The sequence below is a fragment of the Dermacentor variabilis genome, chromosome 7 (assembly GCF_050947875.1).
Source record: "Dermacentor variabilis isolate Ectoservices chromosome 7, ASM5094787v1, whole genome shotgun sequence".
Taxonomy (NCBI): domain Eukaryota; kingdom Metazoa; phylum Arthropoda; class Arachnida; order Ixodida; family Ixodidae; genus Dermacentor; species Dermacentor variabilis.
The window spans coordinates 143,620,962-143,644,551 of record NC_134574.1 but is presented as its reverse complement, the minus strand read 5'-3'; the positions used below and the strand labels follow the sequence as shown (position 1 = coordinate 143,644,551).

Here is a 23,590-nt window from a genome sequence, read left to right as displayed (position 1 = left end):
GCCCGGCTGTACGCAACAGCGCCCCAATGGGCGGCCTCCCGACGTGCGCTCGCCAGAGAGCGCGGCGTTCGTCAGCGCGACTAAGCCCGACGCGAGAGTGAGCGGCATTCCCGGGGCCCGGGGAGAAGACGAGGGATTTGGGGAGAAAATTGGGGGAAGGAGGAGGAGACACAAAACGCCTCGAAGCAGCGAGTAGCACGCAAGGGGATGAAAATGAAGGTAAGTCGAAGAGAAAAAAAGAAATGAGGCGGAGAGTCATTTGAAAAAAAAAGACACAAAGAGTAATGAGAGAAAGTTGCGTACCTCATTTGAAGTTGGCAGTGAGCGGCTGAGCGCTCGGACGGATGAGCGGTAATCGTAAGGCAGGAATGACAAATCGCGACGTCTGAAGTGTTCGCGAGGGAGAGCTCGACGGGAAAAAAATGAATTCGTATTATATTCTAACCGAAACGTCTTACGCTGGCGCAGATCATCCTCTGCCCGACGTCGTTGACGACTGCAAATCCTAAAGTTTACAGCGCGAGCATCATACAGCATCGCGATGAAGGTTTAGCGTGGGTAAAGGAAAGGGCAAATCGAAAACGTGAATATCATGACACAAGAAGTGCGCATGAACTGCTACAGAACCCTCAATGAGAGGGTTCTGCATGAGAGGGTTCTGCAATCAGAGGGTTCTGTAAATCTCGGCGGCAATTCACAAGTAGGGCAAAGCGACTCGCTCATCCGAGCTTTCCGAAAGTCCACGAGGGAATGCAAGCACGCGATGCCGCGCGGATGCAATTGCATAGTACAAGCGTTGTCGAAAATACGGAAGTTTGGAACAACTGCTACTGGAAAGGGGGTTCTGCGACGACTGTTAGTAATCGCTGGGACGAGGGGGGAGCAGCTTTACATACGAAAAGGCGGGGGTGTCCCCAATTCCTCTGACTGTACTGCAGAGAAATGGGATCCTGAGAAATGTAGAGCATAAAGAACTTAGGGACGGACATTGGGACACAAAAGGAAAGCGGGGAGAGGCAGGACAAATGAGGGCCGTATATGTACTGTGCTGTGCGCGTCCGCTGAGGCCTGAGCTGAGACGACAGTGACGTACGCAGGCGAGAGAAGAGAAGAAAAAAAATGAGTCCGCGCTCGGAATTCTTCGTGCGACAGCGTAAATTAAATGCGGGAGAAAAGCGGGAAATAGGGAATGTGGCGCGCAAGAGAGTCGGCGCCACGGGTGCGTGAGGAGCTAGCTGGCAGTGAGTGAACGGCACAGGCGGCGTGCGTAAGAACCGAGCAACTCGCGGAATGCGTGGACGAACGCAGCGTGGACAGTATAACAAAGTATGCAAAGTTTTTCCCGAGCCAACTTATTACGACGCGCTGTCTGAATCACGAGCTCTCGCGATGTACGAAAAGCGTGCGCTCGCTATGCGCGAGCGCTCCGGGATTTCGCGCTCTCCTGAGCTGCGGGGAAAGAAAAAGGAAAAGAAAAATGCGAGAAAGTTGCGTGGAATTGTTACAAATGTAGCACCATGCGGGGCGGCATCGCCAGAGAGCCGACTTTTGGGGAAGCGAAACCGGAGTGAGAAGAAAGCGTCGTGTTGTGTGAAGATGTGGTGCCAGCAAATGTGCAGCGTGATAAAACTGCCCGCGAACACTGCGGAAGGACATTTTAACGTATGCTATTAGGGAGGAGGACATCAGGCAGTATTAGGGCGCATGTTGGAATCAGCTATAGCGCAAGACAGAGGCAATGGGAGATCGCTGGGGGAGGCCTTCGTCCTAGAGTGTACATAAAGAAGGATTATTATTATTATTATTATTATTATTATTATTATTATTATTATTATTATTATTATTATTATTATTATTATTATAGAGTTTTAGATGCGTACGCGAAGGGCTTTGGGTGCCCAAAGGGATCTTTGCGTACGCAAAGCGCCACTTCCGGCTTGCATTCTTTTGCGCTCATTTGGGGTTATTTTGCGTACTTATTCGCGTTCATTCGCAAGCCCGGCGGTTCGCGTCCCCTAACTTTGCGTACAGAACACCTAAAACTCCCTATTAACGTTTTGCCTGCACCGTTATAAACCGCACGTGTCGCGTGCTTCCTGTGCACGAGCGGAGCTGGTGGAGCCTGGGCTTCGAGGGAGGCAACTGCGACGGACGGACAGACGAGCAGCAGTACACCAGAGCCTTTGCATCAAGCATGCAGGAGACGTGCAATGTACACTTCCTGGTGTCAAGTATACGACGTGCGGCGCGTCTCAATAAACTGCTGTTCCGACCGTCTCATGCGTGCTGAAACCTATGAGAACTTCCTGAAGCTAGTTAGAATTTAGCCGGGTGCGATCGTAGATTACGTCTGCAGTCCTTACGCGATGGTTCGCCAATACCGTTCATTCGCCAAGACAGCTTCAAAGCATTGCTACGCGAGCAAGCTACGGCTCGTCTTCGGCTCGTAGTAGGCTTCGTTTATCGCCTCTGTAGCCGACTTCAGTGTTCACAATGTCTTGCACTCGCTTACGGCTCGGTCACTTTCTAACACGACATTCGGAGCGTTCCAAGAGCGCCCTGAAGCAACCATTAGAATATACCACAAGAATATGCACCAATGTTATCATTTCTTTCGCCAGCTGTAAGTACGTCGCGAGGGGCTTTTTCTGTCTTTTGTGTTCATCTCGGCCGCTGCGGCAGCCCACGTCCTTTCGGCGGTTGTCATTCTGCCAACGTAAAACACCACAGGCAGCTGCGACTGCCCTCGCCTCGCCTCTCGAGATTTCCTCCACCGTGGAGACCATATACACACAGAAGCTCTCCGCGTCTCCAATCTTCTCCGGCACGACGCGTCTTCGCTCACGACGAACGAAAAACAAGAGAGCGAACGCCTCGCCGAAGCCGAGAGTCAAACACGGCTTCGCCTGAGCACACCCTCGTACAGAGGGAGAAGCGCAGCAAAGCGCGCGCTTCCAGAGCACAGCCGCGCCAACCAAACAGCCGGCCAGCTCCTCATCCCAGCGTGAGACGATATCCAGCCTGACTCTTCAGCCCCTGGAGAGGAACGGGAGAAGGGGGAGGGGGCCGGCGAGGGTGCCTGGAGAACAAATTTAGCCGGTCCGGCTAAAGAGACAGACGGAGCCGCACGGAGCCGTCATTGTGGGCTTACGGAAAGCGAACGCGTGTGCCTCCAAAGACACAGACAAGAGAGAGACAGACAGACGGGCAGCAGGAAAGGCAATAGGCAATGCGCCCGGTGCAAACCCTCATTCCGGCCGGCGCGCCAGAAAAAGGCACCGGACACGACCAACGAACGTTCCAGCCGGGGTTCCGGACCCTCCCCCACCCTCCACTGCCCGTGTAAGAGCCCGAGCCACGTCCTTAGTCACACAGTGAATGAAGGAACGCGGCGCCGACAGTCAAAGCGGTGCGCAGAAGAGAGTTGGCACGGAGGGTTGACGTGTGGTGGGGGGAGGGGGAGACTCCCATACAAGCGGTGCTGGAGCGGAAACAATTTCCTTGTAACGGAACCGGAAAACGAAACAACGAACACGTTTCTGCTGACCCCTCGCGCGAACCTTGTGCTGTCTTTGCTCTCGGCGCGCCGGCTTGCCCGCCTGCCTTCTTTCCTCTCATGCGGACCCCAACCCAGAGACGCAGAGGGGGAGGGTAACACCCCAATAGGTCCTGCTGCTTCTCTTCGGGGCTCGCGGAGCGTACACACGCGAATGCGCGCGCGCGCACAAACACGACACGACGACGAGAGATATCCCGGCGACACGTCCAGTAAATCCCCAACGCCCCCAACCTTTCCTTGTCTTTCTTTCTTCCCCTTCCCCTCCCTCAGCGTCCGTGGAGCCAGCCGGACCAGCCGATCCCACCGAACGTGCAGGTTGGGCAGGCTTGCAAGCGCACACACAGACACGTATACAAGCGTCGCTGAAGTGAGGCCAAGATGAAGAAGAGGACCCCCCCCCCCTCCCCCCCGCTGGACACGGCCTGTGCAGCAGTAGCGGGCCACTCTCCCTCTCATCGTCTACTTCTTCCAATATCGCCGGCGCTGCGACCGATTCAATATCAGCCAGAGAGCTCGGAGGCCTATAGGACCCATATGGACCCCCTGAGCCGCGGCTTCAGCGAGGCGACGGGTTGTTGGCGAAAGGAAAGGACTGGCCAAGTGATATACACACGTGGGCAAACCGCCTGTCTGATCTCGCTTTCTGTGGTGCTTCGCTTTCTTTGTGTTTTTGTTTTCATTTCGGCTGCGTAAATTATTTCAGTGATTGCAGATAAACTCGCTCTGAGGTGTTGCGGCGTATGCACACAGAGCCCTATGCAAGACATTGCGGCTGTCGAAGGTCGAGTAAATGGTGATGTGACGTCGTGATCAAACGGTCACTTGAGGACGTTGCGCAGGCGTAATACAGAATTTAGGTATCATGCGAGGGGGTACAAGTTTAATGAAGTTTTGAAAGCGGCGTATAATGAGCAAGAATATCTCGCGCAAGCCACATGGATCGTCATCGTTCTATTCTGCCCACGTAGAAGTGAAATGGACTGCGTAAGACAGCAGCTCGCCCTTCACTTCGAACGCTTGTTGAAGCAATTCGTTCGTTCATTCCCCAGCTGATTGAGCTACTGATCTGTTCATTCGTTCATCGAACGACCAATCGATCGTTTGAGCGCTATGCCTCCAAAGCAACACCTTTACACGTGGGTCGTGACAAGAAGACCAGCGTGGAATCGCCCTCACTAAAACTCGACCAGCTTTCCCCCTCTTCGACCTGCGTCACAAAATCCAAAGAGCGCGACGCCGTCGACATATCACGGCCCCATCGGATCGGGAGTCGAACCCCCCAACCTCGAGGAGCTCGGCTGCAGAACGCAAACTCCCGGCGAGCTGCATGCCTCGACGATGTCAAGCACGTCGAAATCTTTCCGCAGGGTGTGTATATCTCGCGTTGCAATGGGACGAGTCATAAAACATGCAACGGACGAAGGACGCGGTCCGAACGCACCCGCCAAGCGCTTCGCGCAAAACAAAAAAAGTTCTGACGCCACGTCGTCTGTATACACACACTCGAGTCGACGCCGCGCACAGCAGAAAGAAGCGAGCTACAGCTGTCAAGACACACGCACGCATACCGATCAGCCCGTTCAGAAGGCCAGCGGCGCAGAGTTTATCCGCGCGCATATCTTTGCACACGGTCTGAAGGACGCGCGCAGGCGCTCTGCGCAGGTATACGGAGACAGCCGGCGTCCGCTGATGAGCGCGGCCTTGGTTTTGTGACAGCTATGATGGCGTCGCGTCCTGTGGCGCGTCCTTCAACGCAGAAGCAAACAAAACTAACAACACTCGCTGTTTAACTCCGTCTATCGCCCCCCCCCCCCCCCCGCCCTTTCACTCCCTTCTTACTCAGACGCATCGGTGGTTGGAAGACCGGCCGCTCTGACGTCGAGCGATGAGTTTATCTGGGAAACGGTATATTGGGAAGATATCGAAATGTAGAAGCAGGTTCAACGACGAGCCAAGAGCGCCGCGGAGTCATCGGCGCTTGTCGAAACTGTCAAAGGAAAGGTTAAATGCGACCTGTCCGTCCCATAAAGTAACTTGAGATGGGGGAAAACAACTGACAGGCCTTCATCCGAAGACGAAAACATCGTCGATTCGCTACTATCGCCATCGATGAGCAGTGGGGAAACGACGGCTGCTTGATTCTGTTTATACGCAGCTGTGTAGGAAAAGGATATTTAAAAAACAACTAGGCGTGTTTCTTTTATTCGTTTTCTGTCACATGTTGGTATGCCGGTAGGAGAATTATCATTTATCCCGAGGGCGCGTCACATAAAGCTGGTAGGTCGGTGCGATATAAGATTGCGGCGACAATTTATCTCTCTTTTGCGTGGCGCCAAAAGAGAAAGCAGGTTTCCGCTCTCGATCATGCGAACACAACTGTATACTTCGAACAATACACCAGAATTCGGCTGTACGACAAAAGGATTCCTTTTGCTCGATTCCATTCCTTTCTTATCATCCGCCGAGCGCCACTGAGACCACTGAAGAAGCGCGGAAAGGAATCGAATTGAAATGGAGTCGTTGCGTTATTGGGCCTTCTTGACTTTATTTCTACGCTCACTGCGCGATCCCCAGAATTCCCTCTGGCATTAGCGAGATATAGAATTATGCGGGAAGGCAAGCGGAAGAGGGCATCCGAGCACCTCCACCGACACCGGCTATGGCGTATAACCAAAATGCTCAATACGCGGGACAAGCTACCTATACGCTAACTTGCAACTCAATTTCAATTCACCGTTTATCGTTCCAGAATACATCCCGGAGTGGAATGCAATACAAGTGCCCTATTTCCAGCAAAGTCCCTTTGTATTCGAGAGAGAGAGAGAGAGAGAGAGAGAGAGAGAGCAAGGAGACGAAAGGCAGGGAGGACAACCAGAGGAGCGTCCGGTTAGCTACCCTACACTGGGGGGAAGGGAAAGGGGGAACAGAAAGAGGAAAGCGGGATAGAGGGAACACTATGTGCGCACGCAGCAAAGAGCCTGGAAATCAGTCAAGTCCAAGCAAGTGCTCCGCCGATACGGTATAGGCTGCCGTGATTGAGCTGTCTGAAGCTAATCTTGGCGCTTCTCCACAGCTTTGTATTCGGGTTCGCATTATATGCTGCACGTCACGGTACAGCTCCTTTCCCTTCCGGCACGCAAATGGAAACGCCTCGGTGGGGCGGCGCTCACATCTGCGCGTGGAGACGAGATCGTTCGTCGAATCGTGAATTTTATGTTATACGCGTCCTCTCGTTCGATCCCCGCCGAGAGGAAATCCACCACGGTATATACCGACGTCGTTGTCGAGGGGCTGCGCTTCCAAACTGACTCTCGCAGGGAACCGCAACGCCGTACAAGGGAAACGGGAGAGGAGAGGTGAACAACAAAAATATAAAAAAGGAGGTGGGGGAGGGGGTGAGATTGAAAGGAGTACATCCCGACGACTCCTGCCGCCGCGATATAGCGCACCACCGCCAGCTCGGATCGAATCGTCGCCTCGATGTGAACGCCATACACCGAAGGAACAATAAAAGACGCGAATCCTTCCACTAGCCTGCCCCTGGATTGGGTCTCTGTCGGGTACTAGCTATGCACAGACATAAGGCAGTCGCGGAAGACGAAATGGGAAGACCACGCGTACGTTTACATAGTCGTGCGAACAACAGAATCCAACAGAGTTTCAAACGTATTACGACAGTCGGAGCAGTACGACGCATCCAACGTTCCTATAAGAGGCTGCAACATGTCCTCGACAGTCGGAGCAAAGATATGGCGTCTAAGGCTGTTGGTATAACCCGTTGGAAACTCTTTTGCATCTCGTTGTTGGCACGACTTGTACCACTCATCCCAACTATTGGAAGCTTACCGGGCGCGACTGTTGTCATGACTAGCATGACTGACAACCTGCTCCAATATACAGCTCCGAGCGTTGGTAGCCAACCTGTCGGGGGTTTATTGGATACGGGTATACAGGGCACAAGGTGTTGGGCACTGTATAGTAAGACTGCTCTGACTGTTGGTAATCTGCTGTGAGCTCGTTGGTGGCGGTTTCCAGAAGCGTATAATTTACTGATACTGCCAAACGTTTTTCGTTAATGTACAGTGTGGGGCATCCTTATACAGTTATCGGAAAGAAGAAGACCACGCGTGGCGGATGAGCCCGGGAGTTGTTTGTGCGCATTGAAAAAAGAAAGGCTAACTGCTAGCACGACCATAATGAATTCATAGAGTGTTGGAATCAGTTGGAAGCTTCTTGGATGCAATTGTTGGCGCGTTATGTGTGAGCTCTCTGATTCGCGGTAACCTGTATGGTCAACTCATTCGGTACGGTTCTTTGCACAACCAGTTTGATTTCGAATGTTGGAATCTGTTGGAAGTTCACAGGAGGCGGTTTGCTTCTGTGACTATGGTATACGACTGCACCGACTGTTGGCAAGATGTCTTTACAATGTGAGCCTGGAATATGTTGCGCGTCGTTGAACGATCCAAGATTCCTGCTTGCGCGCTGTATGTCACGTTAGAAACTATGAGCTACTAGAAACGGTTTTCTCTATCACTCTTTCTTTCTTCGATACCTTACTCTGTTCCTCGTCCAGCTGCATCACTGCATTTGCGTGTATGGTAAACTATAAACGAGGGCTTCGTTCATTAACGTAACCAACAACGCGGGCTTCTCCTATACACAACTCGCACCGGAGGCTCCAAGGCTGCCGTAAACCATGTGTGGTGGTTCCTCTCCAGGGCATCCGAAGCGCTCCAATCGTGCCCGCCAAAATGTTTACACACACACACACACACACACACACACACACACACACACACACACACACACACACACACACACACACACACACACACACACACACACACACACACACACACACACACACACGCCATTGCGCCCGATCGCAAGTCTGTCCCCCCTGCACGAATCTGCGATATCGAATCGCCACACGCCACCATCTCTCTTGGGGGAAGAAGAACTCAACCGAGAGTTATCTGAACGCGAACTAAAAAACACACACATAAAAAAAAAAGTAAGACGGCGAGGGGAGCGCATGGTAGCATGGCGAGTTCCAGAGACAGTGAAAAACGTGTAGTACAGAAAAACGCTCGACCTTTCCTCTCTTCTTCTGAAGTGCGCCCTTCTGGGAACGGGATAAGCGGAAAAACACGATTCCGCCGCCCTTCGTAAGAAAGCAGACGCGCTCACAAAAGAACTAAACAAGAAGCACTTCAACACAAGCTGTACGCGCGCAGATTCGATGTGACGCGCTGCCATCCCCCCTACATCGCGAAAGCATCCGGGCTCTAAAGAAAGAAAGAAAGAAAGAAAGACGCAGGGACCCTCTGAAGAGAGAAACACGGCATAAAGACGGTCATGACGAAAGCGATTTTCCTTCAGTGCGCGCGATGCGCCGGCGGAGGAGAGCAGGCAACGGTTGGGAACTTCGCCAACAAACAAAAACAATGACCGCGGCAACAAACAAACAAACAAACAACCGCAGGCACGAAGCTTTATGGACGCACTTGCAAGCTCGCGAGATTGTATTAAAACGGCGCCTCGGAGCCCACGACACGCGGGCATCGATTTTCAATGGCGCAATGGCTTGGCTAGGCTCGGCTCGGCCGCGGGATATGTACTCCGGCGCCAACCCACGTGCCCCTCACCCCCTTCAGCCCTCTCCCTCTCACTCGCGAATTTTCCCCATCCGATGCCTCTCTCTCTCTCTCTCGTATATGTTTGGCAGCATATAGACGATTTCTCTCTCTCTCTCTCTCTCTCTCTCAGTGCTGCTCGCGTTTGGTGTATAATATGCACTCTGAGTTAAGAGATGCAGAATGCGCGTGGTGCCGACGTGCTATAAATATATATATATATATATATATATATATATATATATATATATATATATATATATATATATATATACGCAGATACGTTGTGCAATGATATCGATGTGGGCGGCGTGATGCTTCCCGTCGGAGCAAGCGGTGAGCGATTTCTCTGGGCGCTCTACGTCGCTTTTGAAATGCAAACGGACCTGCCTCCCCCCAGAACTGCGGAAGAACTTCAGCCGGGCGCGGAGTCAGAACCAAGATTTAAGGCTTTGTTTGGCGTGTGCTGACCTTCGTATCAAGCGCTGTTTCCTTTTAAGTGCTGTGTGTGAAAAGTTGGGATGGGAATGGTGCAACCATATAGGATGGCTTTCTATTTCTCTATACTTTTTTTTTTTTTGCTGCACCAATTCCTCTTTTTTTTTTTTTAGAAATCTTACTTATTAACGTCCGCGTCTACTTGAACTGTGTTCTCTTGAATATGTATTCTGCCCCTTTCCTGCAAAAGCCTCAAATGTGAAACCGGCAGTAGGTTCAAATAAATAAATAAATAAATACATAAATAAATAAATAAATTGCCTGTGGCAGATGGCACTATTGCAACCCTTTCTACGCGAAATCAGAATACTTAATTTAATAATTAACACAAATTCAGGAACTTCCTAATTCATTATTAGGGAACGTGCTTCGATCGACGAATTATGCGGGGTGAATTCGCAAGGCGTATCCGCTTCGGACGAGTTCTCAGGAAAGCGCCAGTTCCGAAGTACTAATTTTCAATGTGTCCGACGAAATGAACTGGTGTTCCGGTTACTTTAATTTATTTATTTATTTATTTACTTAAGAAAAAGCTGTTTTATCCATTCAAAGCCCAAAAGTAACTGCTGGAAAATACCAATGCATATCGCCGGGCCAGTTTGAACATTAGTATCTCGTAACTGGTCCGCTGAATGCGTTCCAAGTGGATACGCCGAGCGAACTCCCTAGCTGTATTCCGTAGATTAAAGTATGAGCCGTAATATAGGCAATAAAGAAATTATCTAGCGCATTTATGTTAATTATTAGATTACACATTTCGATTTCTCGTTGAAGTAATGGCCGACTCATCGAGTAATTTAGATCAAAGGAGGTTAGAACTGTGATACCTGCCATACGCAATTTTTGAAAATTGGGTCCAACTATGTGTGTGTGTATATATATATATATATATATATATATATATATATATATATATATATATATATATATATATATATATATATATAGAGAGAGAGAGAGAGAGAGAGAGAGAGAGAGAGAGAGAGAGAGAGCCTGCATATAGTCTGGGTGAGACAGAAAAGCAGCAACGAAGTTTGAACTCCTGGTGCTGAAACGTTCAAACAGTAAAGATAAAATACAAAAGAGCGCTTTTTTGTATGGGCACATAAACCAAATTTATTTGTTCTAATTTATGGACCGTCGATACACAGGTTCTAGACAATGAATATATAGTTCATAGAGACAGACTCTTTTTGTGGTTGACAGGATTAAATGAATACCATGACCACTTCATAGTCCATTCCATTTTATACCTCGTTTCCACTCACACAGATTTCACTACGATCGGCCTAATTTTTTGCGTGCAATACAGGACAAAGGCAATCCTGCGAATTTCCTCATTTCATCACAGCGGCTAATTATCTGCTGTCCTCGAGAGCTTCACTTTCATTGCCACCCGTTCTGTTCGTCAGATAAGTGACTGGCTTAATAAGTGACCTAACCTATGCCATTTGTTCCTCTTACTGTGAACTAGAACATCGGCTACAACCCCCCCCCCTCCACCTTTGCTCTAGAATTTACAGCACTCCCTTCCTCTCTCCTAAATTTACAGCGATCATTTTTTCGTTTCAACTGTCCTGTCCTTTGCTTCTCCTCTGTTGCTTCTTGTTAACCTCCAAGTTTCTGGTGCCTCCATACATAAGTACCGGTAAAACACACTGATTACACATTGTTAATTCACGGTATTGGGAGGTAAGCTGGCGGTCATGACCTGGTAATGCCTGCCCAAAGCAATACGGCCCACTTTGCATTGAGCTAGAGTTCATACGGCAGGGTACTTAAATTTAGCCGTATGTTAAAGAAGCCACAGGTGTGTGTGTGTGTGCGTGTGTGTGTGTGCGTGTGTGTGTGTGTGTGTGTGTGTGTGTGTGTGTGTGTGTGTGTGTGTGTGTGTGTGTGTGTGTGTGTGTGTGTGTGTGTGTGTGTGTGTGTGTGTGTGTGTGTGTGTGTGGGAGTGAGTGAGTGAGTGAGTGAGTGAGTGAGTGAGTGAGTGAGTGAGTGAGTGAGTGAGTGAGTGAGTGAGTGAGTGAGTGAGTGAGTGAGTGAGTGAGTGAGTGAGTGAGTGAGTGAGTGAGTGAGTGAGTGTATTGTGGAGAGGAAGAGGGGCTATGTTCAGAATTTACTCCGGATAAAGTCATCACAGTACGGCGCGCCCACAGCACAGTTTTGAGACGTTAGATGAATAGCAAACGATTTTTCGAAAATAAAGTGGAATCGCTACTTGTTTAATGTCTCGTTGCTCTTATCCAGCATGTATGCTGTGTGCAAACGCCGTGTAAAGCTGTTTCTACATAGGAATAGCACTGCTTACTTGTTTATCGCCCCCTATTACACTTCCATGCACGGTACATTGTTTGTATATATGTGCAGTATTATACGTCGTGTGTTGTTTGTACGCTGCACATCTGAATCGTTCCAAAACATTTTTTTTTTCGTTTCGCCGTTTGTATCTTCAAGGGGACACCAACAAGCCCACATTGCAACCCTCGTCGCCGTTTGTATTTTGTGTGGTCGCTTATTTCTCTTTTTTTTTCTTGTTCTTCTTCTACTAACGAAGTTGCCCACCACCCTGTAACGGCCCTAAGAAGGCTCGCGGTGTACCACTACACATCGCATCAGACGGTCGTGAACCAGACCCGCGAATCCCTGACGCGGGCACGCGAGGAAGATGGCCGCCAAATTCAACGCAGCGCCCGTGCTTTTTCTATGCGAGCGCAGTTTTGAGAGAGAGAGAGAGAAAGAGAGAGAGAGAGAGGCCGCCGCTCGCCCTCTCCTCAAGGTTTCAGCCCCCGGCGCTGCCGTGAGGCAAGCGCGCCGCGGGCCCCGGGCTTTGAGAGAGAAAGAGCGAGAGAGAGCCCAGCGCGAGCTTGCGCCGTCGGTGGCGCCTGCGAATATCGATTTCGCGGCCGCACTTGATCTTTTTTTCTCTCTCTCTCTCTACCACTGCACGCGAATGCGTGCGCCCCAACAACCGGCAGAAAGCGTTGAGTTTTCTATAGCATTTGCATATAGTTTCTACATAAAATTTTTATATGAAGGCAGTGTGTCCACGGAAACTGCAAGCACCGGGTGGCTCAGCCAGCTTGGGGACGATGATTACTACATCGATTTGCCTAAACTTCTGGCTTCAAACCGCTTTGCGACCTGGCAAATTATGACTTTCCAACACGACATCGCGTTATAAACGCAACGATTCGCAGTGATGACGTATGTGTGTGCACACACTAATTGTCTTGCAGTGATTACGAAACGCTGACTACTTGGAAACTTTAGAAAGATTGAAACGTAAACATTAGCGTTACAAGAACGTTCGAAGCCATCAGCGCACGAAGAGTAGACAAATCCATGTACTATACCACATCGCTGCCCTGGCAACCAAACGCTCGCAGTGTCAGAATTCACCCTAGTGCTATTTGTAGAGAACTATATATATCGCAGAAAGAACGTCGTTCATTTTTTTAAACTCCCTTTTCACACTTTCTTTCTTTTCTCTATATTTCCCGGACCCTATGTTTATCTATAGTTAAGTAACAAACAGCAACGGATACCTCAATTTACTACTGTTTACTTGGATTTCAGCTCGCGAATTCAGCAGAAAGGATACTTTCCAGATCGTAGACAAATTGTGGCTGAACGAACGCATTGCCGGATTATTCGCCAGTAACTATAATACGTAACTCTGTGCGATCTACACAGCAGACACGCATGACTGGGAAATCGCTTGCATATAGCGGCTCAAAGTGACGGCAGCCACCAACCGAAGGTAAATTCGCCTATAACACGTATAAACGTATAAGACTCTTAGAAGACGATGTAGGACATCTATGAGACGTTTCTGCATATAGATCCTGCTCCTGCGGTAAGTGGCACATCCATTTAGCCGAGCAGCTTCGTTTAGGTCTTTCCCCGAACTTCTCGTGGATGGGTGTCTGGCCGAGTTTGCTGGCTAGTAAACAAGGGCGGGCCGATACTAGGGTGATTACGACCAAAGTTGATGACGTGCGCTATTTCTTATACCGGTTCGAGATAACCTTCATAGGAACGGTTGTAATCTTAATTTGAAAAGCGGGTCGATCTAGCCCGCCGTGCTACGTCAGAGCACCCACACGCCGCATAGCATTAACCCCAACACAGCTACACAGTAAGAATAAGTCTGCCCAGCAACACATCTCAGCTGGTCTATACCTTGAAAGCCACAACGATCGACTTCGACGATCATCCCCCGACGTATTCTGCCCATTGCTCTCGTATCGTTAGAACCAAAGCGAAGTTCACTACACACCTACATGCTGCGTGTATATATAACGCAATTCAGGCGGAGCTACGTGAAGCCAACGCCCACCGAACGACAGAAAACCACTCCCCAGATTACGGCAGCCGCAGTACGCCGCTCAGAGAAAGGCCAACTGCCTCGACAACTCCCATCAGCCGCGTAATCCCCCCCTCCCCCCCCCCCACCTCCGAGCGTCTCCTCTCCTGACCCTACACCGGCATTCTTGCGCCGACCGCGCCGCATTATCAGCAAGCACGTCGGGCCAGGTTGCGAAAAAGAGGAAAGATTATCCCCGTACCTCTGGGCTAGAGATTATTCGAAAACAAGCCTCCCAGGCGAGACACGGCGTTCGACCGCATCGCCTTCCCGCACACGTTGTACGCGGAGTGTATACGGGCGGTGAGCTCGAAGCGTGAGAGTTGGCTGCGGCGCGACACCTTTCGTTCCCTTCGCTGGAACGCGACGTGTGTACGTGGTAAGGGAGGGGGGGGAGGGGGGTGACTCTATTGCACGTGACGTGGGTACCGTTCCTGATAACGCTCCGCTGAGTATGCCGGGGCGTCCTGCGCACGCTCGCGTACCACGTTATACGAAGTTTAAGAGAGCCCCGTGGTGGTAAAAAAAAATAATCTGCCTCTATTCAACCCTGTGAAAGTGTACGTATGTTAGACAAGCACAACCGACATTGGACAAGTACCACTCCCCCTCCAGTTGACGTTAGACGGCGTTAGACAAGCACCGCCACCACAAGCGACGTACGTACGTCACACGCGCACGTACGTATGTGGAAGTGCAGGACACACGTCCACATTCTTCTAGGCCCTATACGCCAAGCGCGAGAGCGTTATTGAACTAACTGAAGTTTTCAATGTGAATTGCGGTAGAAACTTCGTAAAGTACGACTTGCACACAATCTGCAGCCACGATGGCTTCGGAGTGTAATTCGAATATACGAGAAAACATAGTTGGGTTACGCGGAAACTCAAAGACAAAGCCCTTTTCCAGCAGGCGCTCATGAGGTCTGTCTGAGTGGCCCGCGGCCGCTATGTGGCGGTACTGTTTTTGGATAAGCACGTGCCCAAGAAAAATCCTGACTAACTAAAGGTTAACAGCTCAGCTGCAAAAAAAAAAAAAAAAAAAACTCGCGATAAGTTTGCTCTAAATAAGTACAGAATACGGCAGGAGACGACAAAAATAAAACGTTACACAAGGGTAAAATTTCCTCGACAACCAATTGAAACGACGAGTCTGCAAGAGAGCACAAAAACGCGTCGAGTGTCACGTTCATCGGTCAGGTTGTCCGTTTAGTGATTGACCGGCTTGCTGAATGAATGATCGATTACGAATTCATTGATTATAACATGGCGAAGGGACGCGACGCGTGTAAAGTTCGTCGCAGCGGAGAACTCCCACATTAGCTGCAGCCATCTGCTGTTTTGAACGTTATAAAATTTAGCTTGCTCATACCTTTACGCGAGCGTTGGAGTACCGCAATATGGGGCTGTTAAACGCAGCGTTTAGTAAACATAACAACCAGCGTAGGGTGTTAATTGTCCGTCTGTACGCATAACGGTAGGTCTGCAGATGCGTTCTGTGTCCCACACGACCATGTCAACTTGCAAGTGAGCACAAAATTGAGGTCACGTTTGTGTAACAGTCCAAGATGGCGGCGCACGCATAAATCGAAAATAAAATCGTGTGCAGCGCGTTCGCAGGCTGTCTGTTGACCAATTTCAGTTTTTACCAACTCTTCACCTTGACTGTATACTGTTCGTGATTTTCTTTTTCTGCAATTACAAATCGCTAATGAGTCCTTTGGCCCGCTGACGCAAATAACGCTGTAAGAAACCGGAATCTGCTTCTGTCAACGAATCCATGCCAGATCGCAGACAAATCCATGCAGTACTAATGACTCCTATTGTGGCTGAACGACCATCGCGCCTCTAGTAATTGTCTAGTATGAAACCCTAACCACTCTACACGGTGGGACCCTCATGGTTGAGAAACTGTTTGAATATAGTGGCCAAAGATGGCGCCACCCATGAACCGAATATAAAATAGTCTATAGGATGTATAATATAAGATGATTACAGACTATTCAAGACGTCTACTATACGATCTTTAGATCATGTTTTACTCAGGGGGCCTTGCTCTTGCAAGTCACTTTTTTATCCTTCATCGCGTTAGGCCAAATATTGCCAGGAATTATGTGATCGACAGCTCAACGTGGCTGGATGCATTCAAAGTAGACCTTTATTTGAACTGATCTAAACAGAATTTCGCATGATACCCGGACCTGTCTTATGGGACTGTAACGAGCGCCTATAGGTCCACTGTCGCTCATGAATTCTGAGAGTCAAGTTAGGACTCTGAAAAATTGTTGGAATTAAGGCACTAACCTATAACACATAGACGGTCTAAAAAGCGCCTGCTATTGCTCAATATATAATCGTAAACAATTTGTCTGTATGGATTTCCAGGTTAGCGGATCCCCACTTATTCAGTCTCCCGAACACACCTCGTTTACGCACAAAAGATCAATAAGAATAAATATATAAGCAAGTGGGATCGTTATTTGCAGACGCGCCGTACATTTAGTTTTGTAGGGAGAAATTTTTAAGAACAATACACTGTGTTGACCTGCTATATCGCATAGCCATCCCATCTCCAAACGCGCGGAGTACGACAGAGATAAAGCGTAAGCGAAAAAAGTAAATACAATACACGATACATGCAATCATAGTTAAAAAGACGCGTGCGTTCGCATCGTACACTCACACGTATAAGCTCGCGTGGGTGTGTGGGTCTATAACGGACGAAGACGCGTTCAGCTGAGCTAACAAAACAGGAGGTAAATAAAGGGGACGAGGCGGGCTGAGAAGTGCACTCCTCACACCCAATCCACCCAAAGAAATAAAGAAAGCTGCGACGTAAACCGATCTGAGCCCCACACGACTATGTGCTACGAGTATATAGGATATAGAAGCACGCCCGTCCTCATCGGTCGGGAATAATCCAAAACGCACACTCTTCCCACGACGCAGCTCGCCTATCTATCCCGACCCACGGCCGCGCACTGAACCAGATGCAACCCTATACGCCGGAGCTCTCTCGCTCCGTGGCAAGCAAGCACCGCGGGTTCAAACTCCGAGTGAAGTGTTCGACGACGACGCCACCACTCTGGCATAGACGGTGGGACGATTCAGAAGGGAGATGAAAAAATAATAATGGCCGTCAAACAAATAAAGACTATACGTGCAGGGAATCGATGGAGCGGATGGGGGGTGAGAGTCGAGGGAGGGCTAAAGCCGGCACTCGCATGGAGCCGAAAGTTTGCGCTCTCGGCGTGAAAGTCAGCGACCGAGTCAAACCGCGAGCGCGCACAAACTGGCGTGCAGCTGCGCGCGTAGCACGCTATAACTCTGTGGGTGTGCGTCTATTATGTGTGTGTGTATGTGTGAGTGTCACCGTGAGCCATAGGCGAGTCTGCCCAGGGCGCTCGCTCGCCCACTTGCCCACCCTCCCGCGCCTCCCCCAAATTTTTTGCCCACCCCCCACCCTTAGCACACGCATCGTGGATTTGGGATTGGAAGGTACACACACATTTCGCGTGTGGTAGGCTGGTATAGGTGCTGCCGCATATACGTGGCACATGGCAGTGGAGTATAAGGGAAAGCAGTTGGGTCGACCGTATACACATACGAGAGCGTCAGCGAAACGCAAACAAAGCGTCGATTGGCCGTGATCGAGCGTCCGCGTGGGAGGAAAAAAAAGCGGTTGCGGTTGCTTATTTTGATATTCTTTAATGCGATAACTTTGTGTGCGACTGTCACCGGCCTTCACTCTTAAAAAAAAAAAAAGAACGTTGCCCTTACTACTCAGTTGTCACACAGTTTTACAGCCTTGGCATAAATCCAGTTGGTAACGGTAGATTTAAGTGGCATTACTGGCTAACGAACTCGTCACATTTTACCTAATATGTTTCAGCTACCAGTTCAAAACACAATTAACACAACCGGAAACAAAGTTTGTTCTATAACGCGCATATGGAAACCACGCTTGGAATAGGCCTGAGCTGGCCCGATATACACGTTATAGGCTATAGACTTTGTATCCAGTGATGCTAACTGCGTTTCGTATACTGGTAGCTGAAACTCCTGAGTACTTTGTTTAGTCAGTAAGGTTACTTACCTATATCGTTACCAACTGCATTTACACCATAGTATAGTATTAAATAGTGTGAAAACTTGGTAGTACCAAGGACAAATTATCTGAGCGTGTTTCTTGATATGATGTCAAACGCAAAACTATACCGGCCATCAATGCGAGAAAGCCAGCCCGAGAGGCGCGGTCGGTGTGCAGTTTAAAGGGACTGTCTACCGCTGTTCAAGGATCTTCTGTACTTAGAAGCGCAAACAGAAAGCCTATACGATTCGAAGTGCCTAAACATGCAGTGGTTTCGCTTGCCATTCTTGCACTACATTCAGAGCCAAATCATATATATATATATATATATATATATATATATATATATATATATATATATATATATATATATATATGCAATTCCTTCTTTATGCCGGCATACAAGCGCGCCTGTTTCCGTCGATATGAGACACAACCTTCTAAATGCCAGCGCAATCCAAAGAGATGTTCTCAGTGGTAACACAGTCCCCCTTGAAGGAGACAGTGTGTGTGTCTATATAGCATGCAGTGGGAAAGAAGCAAGCGTGCATGGTTGGTTGTACGAGCGGCGTACGTACCGTGAGGTGTTGGAAGAGCCAGGCTCGCATAATGTTGGTGGCCACCTTGGGGAAGATGCCGCGCTTCTTCTGGCGCTTCTTGCCTCTGTCTTCGTCTTCGTCCTCGCCCGTGCCGTCGCCCGAGCCCACACTGGCATCGCCTGCGAATCAACCAAAGGCACAGGTTCGAGCACCGAGACACAAACGAGCACGTGACACGCATAGTTTCGATTTAATCTGATGGCACATCGACAGGACTAATCGTCGCCTGCGAAGCGCCAAAGGCACAGGTTCGAGCACAGAGACACAAGCGAGCATGTGACGTGTATAGTTTCGATTTAATTTTATGACAGATAGAGGGCGCTATAACTCGATTTGGCTTAGTGTTCCTGTATATGCTCCCGCAGGGAGCGGAGTTGCGCATAACTATTCCGGCGCCGCTCGCACCGCTATTCGCCTAGCGCTATCACGTGGAACAAAAATGACGTCAAATGTTAAACTGCGCCGCTGCGAAGCCAACTTTACGGCCGCGGCGCCGACTCGTTTCTGTCAGTGCCATCCAAATTGCAATCAGCGGACCGTCGAGCGTGCGTTGCACTGATCGGCTCCGGGTTGAAGGTACGGTATTCGACGACATTAAGTTAATAACTTTGGTGAAGTGGTACAAAACACATTATTTTGACACTTGTATACCAGTATGACGGGGTGCAGCGCACCAAACTGGACAAATCGCCGGCCATCTCCGCCGGACAGACCAGCCAGACCGGACAGACCGGACAAATCGCGGGACAGACCGGCCATCTCCGAAAGGGACCAAGGTATGCGAGGTGCGTTCGCCTTATGTACAGTGGTGAGTTAGGCTTGTTTACACTAAAGCAGCATTTATCTCGAGTAACGCTCCTGTACACGCTGATATGCGTGCGCCTGGCATGAGAGGTTCTTCACTTGTGCAATTTTTTTCTAGTATATGTGCAGCGCGACACAGACGCAGGAGAAAGAATGAACGACACGTCTCTGTCGCGCGCTGCACATGTACGCAAGAATGTTAACTTACGAACTCGCCCAATTCGCTGTGTAGCTTGTACGATTGTTCTGTCTATGCGGCTCTATAACAGTGTGTTCGAAACAGGGTAAATACTAGCAGATACCATTTGCCCGGTGCATCCTGGCTTTTCTCTACACTTTCTTTTCTTGTCGGCGTTCTGATTTTTCATGTAAGGTCGATTAATGTACTTGTGTTCATTGTATTGTATGCGAAAACATCCGTGCTTTACCGCTGATGAGACAACAGTGATAGCTTCAGCCTTTACCGCCCGCAATATGTTACTTGTTCGATCAGCCTTAGTCGACGTGAGCAACGTTAAATTATTTTTTCACGCTTAATAAGCGCTGTGTTACGGTACATTAACCTGAGTAGCGTGAATAAAGAAAAATGTTTGGTGATATTACAGTCTGCAATGTGTGAATAATTACTTTGCAAGTTTGCCATCTTATGTGAATAGTGCAATAAAAGTAACCTGCTGTTACTCTCAATAACTTGTTGCATTTCCAGTGTCTTCTAATTTTGCCCCCAAGGCTCCAAGAACCAGCACTCATCCCCTGCTGCCACCAGCCATTGCTCATCGATTCCCCTGCACGAAATAAATTTGATCTAGCAGCTCGTGTATCTTGAATCGTTTTTCCACTTGCAGATTTGTTGCTATGAAGCAGCTGTTACGTTTGCGGGATGAATCGTAAAAATAAGCTTTGCACAAAATGTGCGCATGTGAACATTCCAAGTGCGTTTAAATCTACGTGCCTGCACCGCATATGTCGAAAACGTGCAGCAGCTGTGAATGACGGTTAGTGATGAATGACGGTCACGGTTAGCGGTCACTGACATAACTGCAGGCACAATAGTTCTCTTGGCCCCGATCATTATTCGCCAGGTTTCGGCAGCCAAAATGTGCTCACATAACTGCCCACCACACGTGTTGCGAAGTTTTCTTTAAACTCCCTTGAAAACATTCCTTGCCTTCCGGCCTCCGCGAGAAAACTTCATATGCATGCTAAAAAAAAAAAACATTGCACCGCTTTTTTGTTGCAAGGTAATGCACGTTTGCAGGCGAATTTTTGAGCTGTTCGAGCCACGGGTGTAGTCGAAATCTTATTTCGAGGGATCGAGGGGGGCCCTACTCATATGTGTACGTTCGTGCGTGTGTTTGTATATGTGCCTGTATAGATCTACATAGAAACTAAAAATTTCGGGGGTTTGGCACCCCCTCCACTTGCGCCGATCATTCGAGCGTAGCCTGCATTAAAAAGGGTCATCTTGCTCACCGCTTGCGAACAATTGCCGCATGTAGCTCACGACCAGCAGAGAAGAAAGCAAATGGAACACCACGGCTGCATTTGCCTCCTGCGCGCTCGAAGAGTTGCTTCACTGCAGAGCTGGAACACAACAGCGGACCTATGCGCAACTCTGCTCCCTGCGGGAGCGTATGCAGGGACCCTAACTTTTCGAACACAGGACTCCGCTTGAAGGATGCATGTCGCCTGCTACTGCCAGCGTCAAAACGCTTGTGCTTCTGAAAGATAAATTGAACCGCTGTTTTGGTAACTGATTTCGTTGATGTTCGGTAACGCATAGTGTATGTTGATTCATTGATTTATTGACTTGATTAATTAATTGATTGATGTTCCGCAGCACATGGTGTATACTGATTGGTTAATGGATCGATTGATGTTCGGCATCACAGTTTATATTCATTAATTGCATGATTTATAGATTGGTTAATTGAATGACTGAGTTTCGGTGACCCGTTTTTTATGTCGATTCATTGACTGATTCACACTGTCTTGCCAGCTACGAAACACCACTTCCAGAATGCGCCCATTCGCCGCGACAAGCGTCAGAAGCACTGTGGTTTAGATTGAACGATCGGGTTGAATGATTGATAATCGATCGATAAACTGGCTGATTTGCCGTGTACCCCAGCGCGTTTCAAAACTGCAGATGTCTGCCGCGGTAACTGCGCGAGAACGTGTTGTGTTAACCGCCCATAGTTGCAGCAGGCGTGAATAGGTCTTTCGCAATGCGGTCGTCGCCGGCACACACACACACACTCTATCTATCTATCTATCTATCTATCTATCTATCTATCTATCTATCTATCTATCTATCTATCTATCTATCTATCTCTAAGTATACCTGTTTATAGAAATTGCATGGTCATACATGTGTAAAGATATAATCTCAACGTGCCTATGAAGCATCCGCCAGCCACATATGTTGGGAAACCAAAATTACTTGGTGTGACGGACTTCAGGTTGAGCCCAAACCGAATTTATATATATATATATATATATATATATATATATATATATATATATATATATATATATATATATATATATAAGAAAGCAAACAAAATAATATCGCAAAAAGAAATGGCACCGCGATACTGCTCACGGAATGTCTCAGTCGCCAAATGGACGACACAGCTCCTAACGGGACCCAAGACAGGTAACTTTAGCCTTAGTCGTGAACTACACTTAGACGCATTATGTCTACATCTTTTTTTTTTTATATAGCCTAGCCGTGCACAGCCAAGCGAGCAGCACACCGCGTTATCTGCGAGGCTATAAAGCTTGACAAACAGCGAACATGTCAAACAGATTATATCGAAAGCCCAGTCGAGAAGTTTAACTGTCCTAGTAAACCATACCTAACCCATCCCCCAGCCAGTCCCTTCTCCGTCTGTTCCTTATATTTGTCCAACAAATTTTCTTTTTTCAGCTCCAATGAAGGCGTCCTACGCCCCAAACCTATACTTAGAATAACGAGAACAGCTGAATCAGGTTAGATTTATAACCGGCGACCTAGGGAAGTGAGGTGCATAACGCCCTCTGCGACAGCGGGGATAAGCTATATATACTGCTCAAAGGCCGGGGCTATCACATCGGCGTGGAACAGAAGGTGATGTAGAATATAGCGCGAAGAAGTTGTTAAACCTGCATTCTGGGAGCTCTCTGCTTCGAGAATAGCACGTACGTTCAAAAGTTAACAGGCAAGAGAAATAAGAAAAAACAAACAGCAAAAGAAAAACCAAACAGAAGGAGATGACGGTCGCTCCAAGTATCGGCACTATCTTCATTACCCGTGCCTTATACGGCCAGACGATAAACAGACGACACAAGGAACGCGCCCAGCGAAACGATCACACGACGGGAGGACTACTTCGCGTACTCCGTGTAAAAAGATAACCTCCGCTGATAAGCGGCGACAGGCCGAACCGTAACAACCACAATAATGATTAAAGAAAAGAAGACACCGCCAAAAAACGAAGCCACCAGACGAATAGCCTTCCGCGAAAATACGCTCCTCCTCCGTGTCTCTATACAGCTACGGTCTTTCTTCGACTTGCGAAGCCTTTACGGACGCCTCGCGGCTACTTTTTTTCCGGAGTGTTGTACGTACGAATGTGTTGTATAGACAGCCGAACGAAGTCCAGCGCTCAAGAGCGCCTTGTACTACGCATGCAGTACGCGAAAGTATACAGGCTCAGAAGAAAACATAAAAAGACCACGAACGGTCGCTATCTCGAGCGAGACCGTTTTTATGGCAGTCCAATCGGGATAATCTCGAAAACTTCAAGACGCCCAGCCCCATTGCGGCTTGATCCCTCTCTTCCTGTTTTGTATCGATACTCCTCGACTGTGTGTAAAAGATCGCGTAGGGGATGACGCAGATGCGGAGAAGGGGGAGAGGGAGTGGAAAGTTGGGCTGAGGAGTTTAAACGACGACCTATCTGTGGTTAACACGAAGCCCGCAGACTAAATGAACACTAACGGAAAGCCCATTTGCTTCGTTCGAGCATCATTAGTGAGTTTTAGCTTA

General features: G+C 48.7%; 1 protein-coding gene across 4 annotated transcripts in view; it reads right to left on the bottom strand.

Moving 5' to 3' along the window:
- The window catches only part of hth (Meis homeobox homothorax), a 404,490-nt gene that overhangs the window by 94,266 nt on the left and 286,634 nt on the right, over positions 1 to 23,590 (bottom strand). For all 4 annotated transcript variants that reach the window (XM_075699492.1, XM_075699491.1, XM_075699494.1 and 1 more), the window contains one exon: positions 18,733 to 18,872. In XM_075699492.1, the coding sequence (XP_075555607.1) occupies positions 18,733 to 18,872 (140 nt within the window). The remainder of the gene's footprint in view (positions 1 to 18,732; positions 18,873 to 23,590) is intronic.